The sequence below is a fragment of the Peromyscus maniculatus genome, chromosome 23, assembly GCF_049852395.1.
Source record: "Peromyscus maniculatus bairdii isolate BWxNUB_F1_BW_parent chromosome 23, HU_Pman_BW_mat_3.1, whole genome shotgun sequence".
In the NCBI taxonomy this organism is placed as follows: domain Eukaryota; kingdom Metazoa; phylum Chordata; class Mammalia; order Rodentia; family Cricetidae; genus Peromyscus; species Peromyscus maniculatus.
Window position 1 is genome coordinate 35,255,012 of NC_134874.1, and position 15,013 is coordinate 35,270,024.

The 15,013-nt window shown below is 45.8% G+C and overlaps 1 protein-coding gene across 1 annotated transcript in view; it reads right to left on the reverse strand.

Moving 5' to 3' along the window:
• LOC143270598 (sperm motility kinase Z-like) overlaps window positions 1-13,760 on the reverse strand; it is a 107,412-nt gene extending 93,652 nt beyond the window's left edge. The window contains exons 1-10 of the mRNA XM_076561120.1: window positions 12,453-13,760; window positions 11,614-12,040; window positions 10,193-10,327; window positions 9,900-9,998; window positions 9,011-9,125; window positions 8,750-8,881; window positions 7,050-7,193; window positions 6,555-6,627; window positions 5,015-5,086; window positions 4,386-4,677 (exon numbers count right to left, since the gene is read on the reverse strand). Of these exons, the coding sequence (XP_076417235.1) occupies window positions 12,016-12,040; window positions 12,453-13,747 (1,320 nt within the window). The 5' untranslated portion in view covers window positions 13,748-13,760 and the 3' untranslated portion in view covers window positions 4,386-4,677; window positions 5,015-5,086; window positions 6,555-6,627; ... (4 more) ...; window positions 10,193-10,327; window positions 11,614-12,015. The remainder of the gene's footprint in view (window positions 1-4,385; window positions 4,678-5,014; window positions 5,087-6,554; window positions 6,628-7,049; window positions 7,194-8,749; window positions 8,882-9,010; window positions 9,126-9,899; window positions 9,999-10,192; window positions 10,328-11,613; window positions 12,041-12,452) is intronic.
• Between the last annotated feature and the right edge of the window lie 1,253 nt (window positions 13,761-15,013).

Here is a 15,013-nt window from a genome sequence, read left to right on the forward strand (position 1 = left end):
GTGTATGTTGGACTGTCCTGCGGGGAGGAAATGTCTAGAAGTAACAGATACATAGTTGTGTGTGTGTATGAGAGAGACAGACAGGGAGACAGAGACAGAGATAGAGTCTTTGATTATAAGTCTGGGGACAGTCAGAATAACCTAACTCTATCTCATTGTGTACCTGTAACATTGGCTGTAGAGATCAGGGTACCTAGCATGATGTGACACCTGGCCAGTATATTTGAAGCTTTGCTTTTGGGGAGGTGTTACTGAGGAGGACATGATGCTCTAGTCATAGGTGGGTCTTTTAAATATAGGGTGATATTCCTAGCAGGTTCTGAGATTTGTGTCAGTTTGGCTAGGCTATACAGAAAAGTTTATCCAGCAGGAACTGATAGTGAGCCATATATGTGAATAAAGGTCTTTGGCTGTAGGGTAGGTGTGTAAAGACCTACTAGGCATTACTTCACCAAGCTAATGCACACACCCCCACCTCCCTCCATACATAAATTCAATTCCTGTTGGACTTCATTCTATTTTAAGCCCTAGCTCTCCACACAGGGCTAGGTATCAAGGGTAGCATTGTACTCCCACCCTTACAGCCAAAGCCATAAACACATACATGACTACTTGTATTCCTGTGAGGAAGAACCCAGTTCTACAACAATGCCACACATTCACAGATAGGTGCCAAGTCCTAGCCTCCCCCTAAATCCAAAGCTCCATTCATGTGGCTAGAGGAAAAAACTCCTGGGATTCACACCCTGGGGAGGGTTCCCACAGGCCTGCATGCATGATTGTTTTCATATGTGCATGTGTGCATGATTGCATTTCTATGTTTGTATGTTTGTTAACCTGGCGTTTTGCTGTGGGGAAGAAGGTACCTAGAAGATCCTAAAACCTAACCATGTTTGTGTATGTGGAACTTTGGTTGTAAGGCTAGAGACAAATACTTGAGCCTGACACTTGCCTTATATGAATATGAGAGCTGTGCCTGGGTGTTTGTCCCTGTCCGGGGTTCCTAGCAGGATATGATGCCTAGCCTTGTGCATGGGACTTTACTGTATGGCAGTGGATGTCTAGGAGTTCATGATACCTAGCTGTGTAAGAAGAAAATTGGCTGTACGGAAGAGTGGACCTAACAGAAGCTGACACCTGGCCCTGTTTGGAAGGCTTCGGCTCTAAGGCAAGTGTATATCTAACAGAACCTGCCACGTAACTACACTAGTGTGTGTGTGTGTGTGTGTGTGTGTGTGTGTGTGTGTGTGTGGTGTGTTGTGTGTTGATGAGGGAGTGACTTTGCCTGTAATTCAGGCAATACCCTGAAGGACCAGTCAAATAGCATGTATTGGAAGTCTTTGTCTCTAGGCAAGTATATACCTATAAGTATAGTGGCTCAGATGTACATATATACATGTGTGTGTGTGAGAATCAGGGAAAGGAAGGAAGAGAGAGAGGAGCAAGAGAAGAGAAAGAGAGGAGAGAGGAGTGAGAGAGAGAGGAGAGAGAGAGAGATGGGCTGTAGGTAATGGACACCTAGCAGCAGAAGCACCTTTTTGGCTTCTGCCCCCTAGTCCTGCTGCCAAACCCACCTATGTACCACTGCCCGGCTGGACACTCCTACCCTGCCACTATAACCTGAAACACACTGCTTGGTTTCAGGCTTTGCTGCACACCTGCCTGAGGCCTGGATGCCCTACTGTGTATCACATCCTCAGGACTCCCCAGTCCTAACCCGGATGTTGTACATGATAACAGGCCTCATCTAATAAGTTTCTCTTCCTTCACCCATCCTGCTGTCACAATAACCCTGCTAATTTTCAGCTGTGCTTAGACCCATGCCCCTGTCTGGTAGTGTATGTTGTCAGCAGAATGGTGCTATTTTGGATAAGGCTTGAAGCCAATTATTGTATATGCATACAATATACTTTAATATACATGACTGAAATCTGCACAGAGTGGTAGTGTCTGATAGCAAGAAACTTGATATGTCAGTGATGGAGGTGTCTAAAAGAGCTTTAAAATTGCAATGTTCACTGGGCCAGTAGTGTATATAGGGGGTAAGGGTGTGTGTCAACATTGTCGGATACCTAGCATGTCCCATGTGATGGAGCCTGGTGCTCAATTGAACCTGACACACAGCACTTTATATGCACTGTGGTTTGGACAGGGTTAATGTCCAGCATGGCCCAGTAACTAGCAGTAGAGCCTGAGACCCAGCACATGGTATAGCATAGGGAGGAGTCCAGTAGAAGCTGATGCCTAGCATTGTGAATGTATCTTCAGCAGATGGAGGGGGTCTCTCAATGCTAATTGCTAGGTATTGTGCAAGACCTGACAGGGGGAATGTTCCCAGAATTGTCTAATGGCTGTCAATTAATGTGGGGTATGAGGTCAAACTGGACCTTGTACCTAGAGTGGATGTGTGGTCACAGGGGTGGTGGTGTGTCCAGTGTGTTTGATGATAACTGTATGTCAGAGGGGAGCAGTGGAAGGACGGATGTCAAGCTCTGCACAATCCCTACTGAGTGTGTGTCAGCTGATGGCTGAGCTGGTGTCCGTCAAGGTCTGATCACATTTTGAAGTCAGTTGTCAGTGGACGATGAGATGTCAAGTGGGGTCCAATACTAGCAGAGTATTTGGGTACAGTAGCAAGAGAGTGTCCTGTATGGCCTGAGAAGTAGCTGTTAATAAAAGATTATGTGGGTGACATACCAGATCCAGACCTAGGAATACATGTGAGTTATATCTGAGGGTTTAGCAATGCTGGACACCTAGCAATCAATATGTGGTTGGGTGAGAAGTCATTTATGGCCCAAGACTTAGAAGTGTATTAGAGGCTGTGTGAGTGTGTGTGTGTGTGTGTGTGTGTGTGTGTGTGTGTGTGTGTGTGTGTGATGTAGAGATTGTTTGTCATGATCTGACAGCTGGTAGTACAAGTGAGGTGGCGTGGGTGTAGTGTCCCACGCTGCATTATACCTAGTGTTGTATGTCAGTGCAGGAAGATTCCAGGAATGTTTGAACAAAGCAGTAAATGTGTGTCCTTGTCAGAAGATAAAGTGTGCAACAGGGCCTGGTACATTTCCCCATGTCTTAGGACATTGTGGTTAGAGGCATGTCTAGCCTGGTCTAGAATCTAGCATTGTATGTGGGACATCAGAAGGGAGTTGAATACCTAGGCCTAATACCTAGAGAACTCTGTGGAGAGTGTGGGTGAGGGGAGTCCTTCATACATATACAGTCCTGGCACTGTATATAAGTTGTTAATAGTGGCAGAGGCATGCGTAGCACATGTGAGTATCTAGGTGTCAGACCTGCTGCTTTCCCCAGCTGACTGGACCATCAATAGAGTGCTGTTATCAGATCAGCTGGACAGCTCATCTCCATCCCACATGATGTGATAGGTTTCAGCCATCCTCACACTACACAGAACACACTACACCTCCACCTCCTCATAGCCACACAACTTTCACTGTCAGGGATTTGTTGTCTGCTGGGGTGTGTCAGGAGCCAGGCTCTCTCTAGATGTCCTGGGGGAGTGTCTGCTCCAGCCATGCTCCAGCCTCTGTATTTTCATGTCTGGTAGCAGCAGGGCTCCCGAGTCCATAGTTCATCTACTCTGTGTTATTTCTGATCTTCCTTTTTATAATGCAGGAAATCATGTAGTCCTCTTCTATAACTTTATGTGAGCATTATAGTGTTTGTATTTGAGCTCAATAGAAATGCTGACTGTTTCTGAGCTTTCTATTCTGTTCCACATATCCTGTCTCCATTACTTCCATGTAGGTCTTTGTGGATTTCTGAGGCTTTCTGGGAAGTCGTGGAAGAAGAAGATCTGGGTCTGGAGGAATCTCTTCTGACCTCGGCCATGTCTTCTAGGTTTAGGTCCCATTGGTCATTACATCTTGAATTTGAGCATGAGACTGAGTTTTGCTGAGTCTATAGATGAAATGCAAACATCTGTCACCTTTAGAATAACAACTGGTAGAAGCTGAGAGCTCATATAGCTTTGAATTTCTCTCCTCCAGGGGTCAAAACATTCTAAATGCCAATTTATAGAAATTATGTTGGAATTCTAATTAAATATTTCAGTATTTCTTTGTAAATTGTCTCTGCATAATACCAGTGAGAAATGGGCCAAATGTATGACCTCAAGTTCTGCCTCTTCATGTTAGTGGAGGCCTGGGACAGGTTGTCCATGGATACTACCCTTCTCATGAGATCCACTCTAAAGTTCAGAAAGATAAGCAGATTTAATTCCCAAGGCTCTTCTGAGATATTTCTTTACCTTCTCAGGCAGGTTTTCTTTGTTATCTTTGAAGACAGAGAGGCATAGGTGACTTTCTGAACTGTCAAAATGTAGATGGGTCTAAGCTGGGGAGGATTCAACAGTAAGTACCCACTGGGAGGCTTTCACAGGGGCACACTCCTGTAGATTCCCCAGGTCTTGTTGGTAATTTAGGGTGGTTGTCTGTAGTTGGATGGTGGCAGAGAAACCATGTCATCGTCCTCCACAGCATGTCTTCCTGTTGCTGTGTGGAGCCTCTGAGTTCCTCTGGAGCTCAGACAAAGGCATGCTAGTCTGCCAGGAAGGGGGGGGAGAGGTGCTCTTTTTCCTCCATGTCACCAATGCTCAGTGTGCACACATGCAAGTCAGGAGTTCTCGTGTCCACGATTCAGGATATGGCCAGGCACCTAGAAGAAAAAGCTTATGTTAGACCATTGATGAGGCTAGCAGAAAGATTCATTTACCACCCTAGACCTGTGGCCTTTCAGATAATAGCTGGTTTATTTCTGGTGGAGTTCAGGACCTAATGAGGCAGGAATAATGACTTTTTTCTTCCCATGTGACTTCCTGTGGGAGAATTCAGTGGGTTCTCCCTGCAAAGCCCTGATTGCAGGGATTGGTTTGTCCTAGCTGCTCTGCTACTGTCCCATAAACGGGCTCTAGGATCAAGAAGGAAATGCAGTTTCACCAACATGTCTGTTTCTAGACGCTGTGCTTCCTGCACCCAGCTCACTGAACACTTGCCTAGATGAGACAGGATGCACATACAGTGAAGATGAGCTTTGTCTCAGAACATATCCAGCAGAACCTGCAGATCTGAGGAAAGAAAGGATGTCAATGAGAGGTGTGGGGTTGACCTCTCAGATACAAGAGACTCAGACTGTTACCACAACAGTCATCCAATCTGTGTCAATGACCTAAGAGTAATTTAAACATTCCCAACCAGTCAGACTGTGCAAAAGAGAAAGCTACCCGGGATCAAGCGGACTCACTTTTCTCCACAAGGAAGTGAATATTACTGAGCGACTTTGGGGTAGTGTGTGGAAAGTTCTTGGTACCAAGAGCATGCATTGTCTGCACCTGTTTTTACTGCTTCCAGGAGGCAGGCAGTGGGGGAAGGAGGGTGTTGAGTGTGTGAGTCTGATCATAAGCTGACTTCTCTCATGTAACTTTTAATATCCCTGGCAGTGGCCAGGGATATTAAAAGTTCACATTATACTCACCTGGTCTCTTAGGCATCAACTCTGTTTCCTGACATCCACATTCTCAAAGACCATTACCAGGGTTTAGGGCCCTGGTGCACATGTGCTGTCTCCTGAGAGTTTGCATGCCTGGCCATAGTACCCAAGACTCCCTTCTACAAGCCCCGGTTTCGGTTAAGTGCATCAGGGTGAAGCCTGTCGGAGTAGTTACACAGAGACCTACAGAGCAGGCATTGGCTGAGGAGCAAGCAGGTCATTGTCTCTTGGCTGGTTTCCCTTGCTAGGTTGTGTGAATCCCCACGCCCCAGTCTCTGGAAACAACACAGACTAAGTCACTGTCCAGGGACAGAATGGATGTCACAACATACAGGTGTTGAGAAGATGTTCACCATCTTTGATTCCAAGTGTTCCTTCTCAATGGTATTAAGATCAGAGGGGAGAGATGTGCCACCTACACCAAGTTATCTCAATATCCCTCTGTAGCCATGCCTCAGCTGTCTCTCTCTCTCTCTCTCTGTCTCTCTCTGTCTCTCTCTGTCTCTCTCTCTCTCTCTCTCTCTCTCTCTCTCTCTCTCTCTCTCTCTCTCTCTCTCCCTTCCTACTTCCCTCTCCTTCCTCTCCTGCTTTTTCTCTTCCTCTGTAACACAAGCTCAATGATCACCTACCATTGGGATTGAGGGAGACCTGCCTGAGAAGCCTCATTCTTCCTAACCTCTAAGCCAGAGTCAAGTTTAGATCAGAAACCAAAAACTAATCATCTACTACAGGCTGTTAGATTGTGGTCTCAGTGATGCTTTCATCCATGTGCTGCCCAGAAATGAGCCTTGACAAGCATTCCATTCAGAGTGGTCATCCTTCACTGCATGGAGAGGCTATCTGCCTGTCAGGTGCACGGGACAACAGTTTAAACAATTATCCCAGTAGGACAAGCAAGCAGACAGCCTAGCAGAAAGCCATAGCTCTATGGTCAACAAGGATGTCTACTCCTGACCGCTGACCAGTGGAACTCGGTACAAAGTAGTTGTAGGAGTGCTGACCCCACCTCTGACCACTGTGCCCTAGGCTAGGTAAGGCCTACTCACTTCCAAAGTGGAGCAATGTCCCAGCATTCCATGCAAAGTGGTACCCATTTTCCTCCAGCTTGCTGTCACTTTCCTGTTAGGAAACAAATATGGTTCTGATAAAACTCCCTACAGTGAGGCCCCTTCACAAACACATAAACTAGACCAGCATGCTGTGGGACTGTGTCTTTTCTGATGGTCAGGACACAGGGACAAATGAAGGCTGCAAATACAACAGCAGGGAAGGGGGAAGAGGAAGGAGAGGAAGGAGCTCTCTTTCCTTCATGTGTGGAAACAATTCACTAGGATCAGAAACCTAAAGGGTGGACAGGTTAATGAGTACTGCTAGTTATTCCCCTGCAGACTGGTCCACAGGGTCTGCATGTTCAAGGGCAGCTTGCACGTGATAATGGCTCATGGCCCCTGTTGAGGACGATGCTGTGAAACACCAGCCCTTGAACATATTACCTTGATAGTGAGGATTTTCTGGAGGGAAATCTATGGTAATTGGCTCACCTCCTCCTGTGCTGGACACAGACCCTTCATGCTGGGGAAGTGGGCACACTGCCATCTGGACTTCCTGCAGAGCTCCTGCTTCTCCTGTCTCAGGCCACACCTGCAAGTCACCACCCTGTGTCTCCTGATGTAGAGAGCTCATCACTTTAAAGAGGATGGACCTGCGAAAGGGACTCTAGGGGAACTTGAAATATGCAGCACTTAAGCTAGATCTACTGTACATCCCTCTCCCCATGGCTCCTCCCATCTGTCTCTTCCATTCTCTCTAAATTCCTCCCTTAGTCAATTCTTTCCTGCTGCCTCTGCAATCCCTGGTTATCGTCCTCTGCTCTCCATCTCCAGCTCAACCATGACACTTTATTTAGAAGTGTGTTTGTACTGTGGCACTGGTGATTTTGAAGTCAGAGTTTTAAATTTGCATACAGAGGCAGTGAAAAAGTTAATGTGCCAAATGCAAAGGACAGATGACAGTATCAAACACAAAATTAATTAGTGTCGTAGACACTGAAGGCCTGGAACCAGACCAGTGACTCGGCAATGAGCACTAAAAAGTGAAGATATGTGGACAGAGGGGTTTACAGTGTGACTCACTCTGTCACATTTGGTCACTGCAGCTTCCATGAGGAAACCTTTAAGTTCCCCCCTTTTCCCCCTATTTAATTTTATCTTATGTTTCCCTTTTTTGTGTTAAATTTTGTTGTATTGGGGGAGTTGTAGGGGTGGAGGGCAGATGTGAAATGATGGGGACATGAATGTAATCAAAATCCCTGATGTAAAAGACACTTAGAATGAATATATATATATATATATATATATATATATATATATTATATGTATACAGAGAGAAATAAATAAATAGATAAATAAATAAACAAATGGACAAATAAGAAGCCGGGCGGTGGTGGCGCATGCCTTTAATCCCAGCACTCGGGAGGAAGAGCCAGGCAGATCTCTGTGAGTTCGAGGCCAGCCTGGGCTACCGAGTGAGTTCCAAGAAAGGCGCAAAGCTACATAGAGAAACCCCGTCTTGAAAAAACAAGAAACAAAAAACAAAAAAACAAATGGATAAATAAATAAGTAAATGGAATAAATAAATGAATAGCATACAGGCAAGGGGAAAGAGCACATACTCACCCCAAAGAGTGAAATTTACACATTTTTCAGAAAACAGATACAACTGAGGATGACTCTATTACGTGTAACAAGCTTGTCCCAAGACAAAGGTCACTTTCTTTTTCATATGCAAAATCTGCAGGTTATAGGCATCAGAACATGAACAACAGAACACTCAGGACATGGAACAGGACAGTGGTCTTCCTGAAACTGTCCACAATGTTCATGGGAGGCTGATCACCTCTACCATCATGCACTGTCTTGAGTGGGGTGTACAGAGTCCTAGTTGGTTCGGAATCCAGAAACCTACAGCCCTGGCTCTCCATTAGCTAGGGAGTATGAACAAGATTCAGTGGCCTAAAAGCAACCCAAAATGGTTTTGACAAATAACAAAAGCATTGTGGGACCCATGAGTAGCCATGGAAGTCAGCAGACACGCAGACAGAATCTGGGTGTCAGGTGAGTAGAAGTGGAAGCTTTTGTCTAGAATATGTGGCTTCATATACTGCCTCTGCCACTGGTGTCCTTAAAGTGAAATCCCTGCCTCCAACATCCCAAGACAGGCACCAGCTGTCTTAGTGACCCACCTTGAATCCTCAGCTGTGATCTCAAGGCTCAAATGGAAAGAACTCAATCAATCAGACCAGGTAGTCTATCTGGACTCTCCTGGTTGGTCAGGTTGAGGTCATGGGATTTGTGCCTGGACTGCAGTGGGAATCCTGAGAAAACGATTAGAGAGTAGCCTTTGCATGCTCCGTGCCTTGTTTCCAAGGGTGTTTCAGCTAGGACATACCTCCTCCAGCCCACTGACCAGTGTCCCCAGAAGAATTCATGACAGCAGTTCTCACCTCCAGGTATCTGTTCACTGGTGGACATAGACTTCTATTCTGAAGGTTAGATTTGGACTTTGCTGCTGTTTGTAGTCCATCCTGGATGAAAGAACCTTCAGTTCAATCCCTGACACTGTTGAAATGAAAGAAGGACAGGACTTGTCTCCTTTCCCTCAAATGTTTGGAGAAATTTACCATTGATGCTATACAAACAGTATGTGAAGCCATGCATGGGAATCCACATGTGTAATCACAGCAGTCAGGAGGCAGAGAAAGGGGGTCAGTCTCTATGACTTTCAGAGCTGTATATCTACACAGATAGTCTCAGGATAGCCAGGGCCATACAGTGAGATCCAGTCTCAAAAAGAGTAAAATATATAAAATGAGGATTCACGAAATATCCCTATCTCATTAACAGACTCCTCAACCATTTCTCAGCCCTGCCTTCACTGATATGCAGCAGAAACACAGTCTGACACCAGGTGATACCCACAAACTGAAAATTTCTCTTTCTCTCTTCCTGAACAAACTGACTGATCTTGTATTGTGCACTTGGGACTCTCCAGATGGTCAGGGTTCTAGAAGTCAGTAACAGCTGGCTATCATCCACTGGGAAGATCGGGCCAAAGACTTTAACATGCATCAGTGTTTGCTAACAGCCCAGGATCAGATGGTCAGAGTGGAGCTGGAGGCCAACTACAGCAGAGAAGCTGGTTCCTCCCTTGTCACACCTCTGCAGTCTCTAAGTCTCCCATTGTTCTTCAGTTGAACAAGTCAGTGATAACTTTCCCTGTGTGTCAGGGATGCTGGCACATGCTACTTCAAGGGATCCTTTCCAGCACATCAAGACCAGACTTCAGAGACTTATCTTCTGCCACATACAGATACTTACTGTACTCAATCTTACCTTCAGGTGCATGATTCCTACAGATTAGGACCCTGGATTCCCTGTCGAGTTCATTTCCACTTGCCAAATCAGTGAGCTGCTCCCTAACTGGAAGGTGTCCTGGAAAAGAGTTGAGACACTACAACTCAACCAGTGCTTCACACTGCACCAGGGGCTGTCATCAAGAGATCCATGATGATCAAGGTTTCCTTCTGAGTCTGACCCCAATGGTGGGCATTGGTCATTAAGGATTCCCATGGCTGCTGTTCATGTAGAAGCAATACTCAGCATCTGGCCTGGCAAGGCCTACTTACCTTCCCACATTGGAGCAGAACAATGTTAATGTAAGGTCAAATATCAGTTATAATTGCCTCTATGAGATGGAAAAATGATGCAGAATTTTTGGATCAGGAGGTGGGAGGCACCATGGGAAGACTGGATGAAGGAGGCTATGGAGAAAAAGACATAGATGTCATCAGATCTGCCAAAGGCCATGACAGACAAGACCAGCAGAGGACCCCACTGCATGATGCAGCCACCCTTCTCTTGCAACACCCTTCTTCAGTAGCCCAAAATCAGGATCCCTTCCAAAGCAGCCTCATAGTTCTCTACCTCTACATATGCCAAGCACAATCAAGGTCATGTTCCGCATTGCTGGCTCTAAAGCTGAGGTCACATTTTGCTCTGTTTGAGACATTTGTTCCTGGTCTCACTTCTTCAACACCTGCCCCAGCAAAACCTCCTTTTCACCACTCATTTCAGGTAAGCCCCTCTGGATACACTCTACCCTCTCTACAGGTCCTCTCATTTCCTTTTCATCCTCTATACCTCCTGTCCCCTATTCCTCCCCTCATCTCCATCCTCCCATCTCCCAGTGGATTTACAGTTCCTGCAGTTATTCTGAAAGAAAGTCAGAAAGCAGTTTGGAGGTAATGAAGGGATCAAAGAAGAGGAAAGGCTGAGACCTGTGTGCAAGTCTGCCCTGTTGACAGAGGCAGCCCTTTTTGATACCATGGAACCCTGGTCCCACAGTAACCATGAGGGATGTAGATATTCATTGGGTCGATGGTACGTACATGTGACACTCAGAGATGTTCAGCAACAGTGCAGGGGCAGCAGTGAGGTGAAGGATGGGGAAGATTGTAGCTGAGACCCTAACCTGGAGGATGGATACTGGAACCTGTAGCCCTAACATATCATCATACAGGACACAAATTTCCAGTCTGGATCATTCCTGTTGCACTACACCACACCAAGACTGTAGTTCAAGTAGACCATTTCACTTTTTCCAAATAAAACCCGAAAGAATAAGGAAAGTACCTCTCTTAGTGACTTTAACAGACAGGACTTACTCAGCACTGAGGACAGGACTCCACTGACCAGTAGTGCTGCATCTTTCTCCTGGTGCACCCCAGATCAATAGGAAAGACAGGATGTTATTTCCAAGTCAACATCCTACTTGTGTGCATTGACACATGCTAGGAACCATCAGAGCAGGCCCTCTCCTCCTCATTGCTGGCTCTTCCTAGCTCCCTCCCACTCTGCACTTGAGGGGAGGTTTGTTCCTGCTCTAGACTGTGCACGGCCCCTGTCACAGGTCAGCACACACATCTCCTTTGTTGACAGGAAGTTCCTCAGGACAGACTCTACTCCTTATTCTACACCAACTCTCATGTCCCCTATTCCTGTCTCGAAACTGTTTCCCAATTAGTCCACTTTATCTCCTTTCACCCACCTCCATTCTCCAGAGGATTTGCACAGGTCTTGCTGTTTTGTCCATAAGGCAGTCACAGAGTAAGTTGGAGGGTTAAAGTGACCAAGATGATGAGCAGCCGTGATTGTATGAAGTCCTTCCTGGTGGTAGAGGCTGCTGTTTTCCATGCAGTGTGAGTGGTCCTACAAGCACAACCAAAGCTAGGAAGGTAGAGGGTCATGGGGTCCAAGTGCCTTATGACCCCCAATTGTCCCACAACAGTTCTGAAGCTGGATTAAGCAGAAAGAGATGCAGATTGGCAGTTCAGACGCAATAGCTGGTGGATGAATGCAGGCAAGAGCCTGTTGCTCTGTGCTGGAGGGAGCTGGCACTCTGGCGATCTGTCTTGGGTCCCTTCCGTGGCTCCTCACCAGGTCTGGAATTCTATTGGGCCATTTCAGTTTCCATACTTCAAAGCAGAAAGAAACATGAAAGCACCTCTATTAGTGACTTTGGCAGATAAAAGTTCTGTGCCATATTCCTCCCCTGATTTCTCCTTTCTGAACCTTTGCCCCATTTAGCCAAACTCTCCTTCCTTCCTTCCCATGCTGTGGTCCCCATGCTATGCTACTTGCTTTTGCCTCAGCCTTCTAGGAGTTTACATGAACAGAAAGCTGTGAATTTGCCATTTAATGTACCACATATCTGAAGTTCTGGGCCCTCTGAGTGGGTACAACTTTTCATTTAAAAGGGATATTGAAATAGTATATTGAAAATACAATGTAGGAATTCATCTATGTGGCACATCTAACTGTTCTCCATGTAGGTCTCCCCTCTCCCCTCTTTTCCTTGAACCCCTGATGCAAGGGTTCAGGACTCACCTTGGGGTGGGCAGGCAGCAGCAGCAGCAGCACAGTGCTCTCAGTGCATGGGAAATTTGCTTCCTCACCAGTTTCCAGATCCTGAGTGGCCTGGATCCAGATGTCATGGGTGCCACCTGGGGCTGGTCACTGGGAATGTCTGACCCCTGGGATGAATCTTCTTCACAGAAGCCCAGGTTCTGAAATCCCATGGGAGTAGCCTCCAAGACTGATTCTGGAGAGGAGAGATTGCCAGGCAGGGAGTCAACAGAATTCCTCTTGACTTCAGTGTCCTCTGTAGCAGTGTTGATGACATCAGCCACAAGAGCATCTCTTTCTGGGACTGTGTTGTCTGAACAGGGAAGCTCGTCTGGGAAGGAGAGTCTGTGAGGCATGGTGTAGCTTTTACATCTTTTGCCTCTTTCTTCCACACCCTCCACCTTAAAGTGACCCTTCCCAGCATATGTACTGGTTGTAAATGCTGGTTCACTGGCTCTCCTCGTCAAGGGAAGAGGGAGGTGAACAGAACCTGCAGGGCTGCTGGTTAACCAGGGCATCTGATCTTGCTGATTGCTGTCCCCACCACTCAGCTGATATTTGAGAATGTTGCATGTAGCCTTTACATGATTATCTTCTCGCCTGTGAGTTAGGGATGAAACAATCTCCTCACAAGTATAGCCTATGGTGCACATGGTCTCCATGACCCTGGGCAGGATTTCTTTGGTGGTAGGCAGTACATGTTCTTGAATTGGGCCCAGCCATGCTCTTTCCACAAGCTGACAGATTGTGAATTGGTACCAGGTGGGGACCATGAGTAGTCGGGCAATGATGAAATAACAGGGTTTTGAGAGATGGTAGGGAATGGGACACATTGTGGTGGTGATGACCCTGTGCATACGTTCAAGGGTTTCTTCCATGTATGGAAAGTGCCCTGTGACCAAGACATATAGAACAATACCCAAGCTCCACATATCACCTGCCAGTCCATCATAGGGCTTTCTTGCCAAGATCTCTGGGGCCCAATAGAGCAAGGAGCCACAGATCTCCTCCAACATCTGCCCCTCTGTGATTTCAATTGCCATACCAAAGTCACAAAGTTTTGCATTTCCTGCTGCATCGACTAGGATGTTTTCTAATTTGATATCACGGTGTGCAATGTGTCTCTGGTGGAGAAAGTGAACTGCTGACACTATCTGCCGGAAAATCCCTCTAGCCTCCTCCTCCTTTAGACAGCCCAGTGCCTGGAGGCAGCTCTCCAGATCTTCTCCTGCCACATACTCCATAATCAGATAAGTGGTTGTCAGTGTGTCAATCATGTCAAAAAATCGAACGATGTTCCTATGTTCTAAAGACTGAAGGATGTTCACTTCAGTACTGATATCAGCCACACTGTTCATGTTTTTCTCAAGGACCTTGACAGCCACTCGGGTATGTGTGGGAAGGTGGCAGGCCAGCTTCACCTCCCCGAAGGAACCACAACCTAGAGATGTTAACATCCTGAAATCCTTTTCAAGAATGTCCTCATCCATGTGGCTGCCCATGGTGTTCTGAACAATTTCAACCACTTTATCTTGTGGGCAATTTCAGACCCACACAATGCTAAAAGAAAAAGATTAATGCAGTTTTAGAAGGGGGCGACATAGTTTGGATTCTCTGTTATGAAACTGAGATATCCCAAACAATCTAATGATGTTCTTCAAGAATATAAAAATATTGGAAGAACCCAAACCCAAGGCAGTGGATGAAAAATCTTAGGAAAGATGAGAGTTGGTATTAGTAAATTTGGTATGCAAAGGAAAATCCTGAGAATCCTGAAAGAATGATCTGCACTGTTCACAGATGTGCCACGATTCAAACAAAGAGAGATCAGATAAAAATAACACTATAGAAAAATCGATGTAACTGATACAACTACAGTCCAGAAGGTCTTTAGGATATTACAGTATTTATACTCCAGAAAATTATAAAATATGAAAGGAATTCCTAGACATGTGTGAATATTGAGTTAAAATAAAATAAAATCACTTAAACATATAAGTCATAAACACCAGTGTGGATTGGCAACAAAAACAGCTCCAAACAAGGCAGAGCCCAGATCTCATGGATTCCCTGAATCATTCAAAGCTTTGCAGAAGAATGAAGACCAGCGTTATAGAAAATACTGCAAGAAAGAAAAAGCAAAGGAACACATCCAAACTCATCCCTGTGCCAGTGTTAGCGTGAACCCACAACCAAGCAAGCTCAACAAATGGAACAAGTGTGAGCTCCTTTCTTTGATGAACATAGATGTGAAAATCATTCATGAGAGTCCCTCATACTTCACCTCCATCTCAGCAACACACTAAAGAGCATTTGTTCAAGGTCAGAATGGCAGAAGTAACATTGTAACAAATGGAACAACAGCATAGCACATAAGGAGACTGTGGGAAGAATCCACACTCAGCACAGTGGCTAGAGAACTGCTGTGTTATAAGGAAAGAAGCTAAACTAGATATAGTTTTTAGGAGACAAACAGGTCCACAGACAGAAACAGGATCTACTTTGTCTCTCCTGGTCACAGGAAGGAGAGAGCTAGGCTTGTG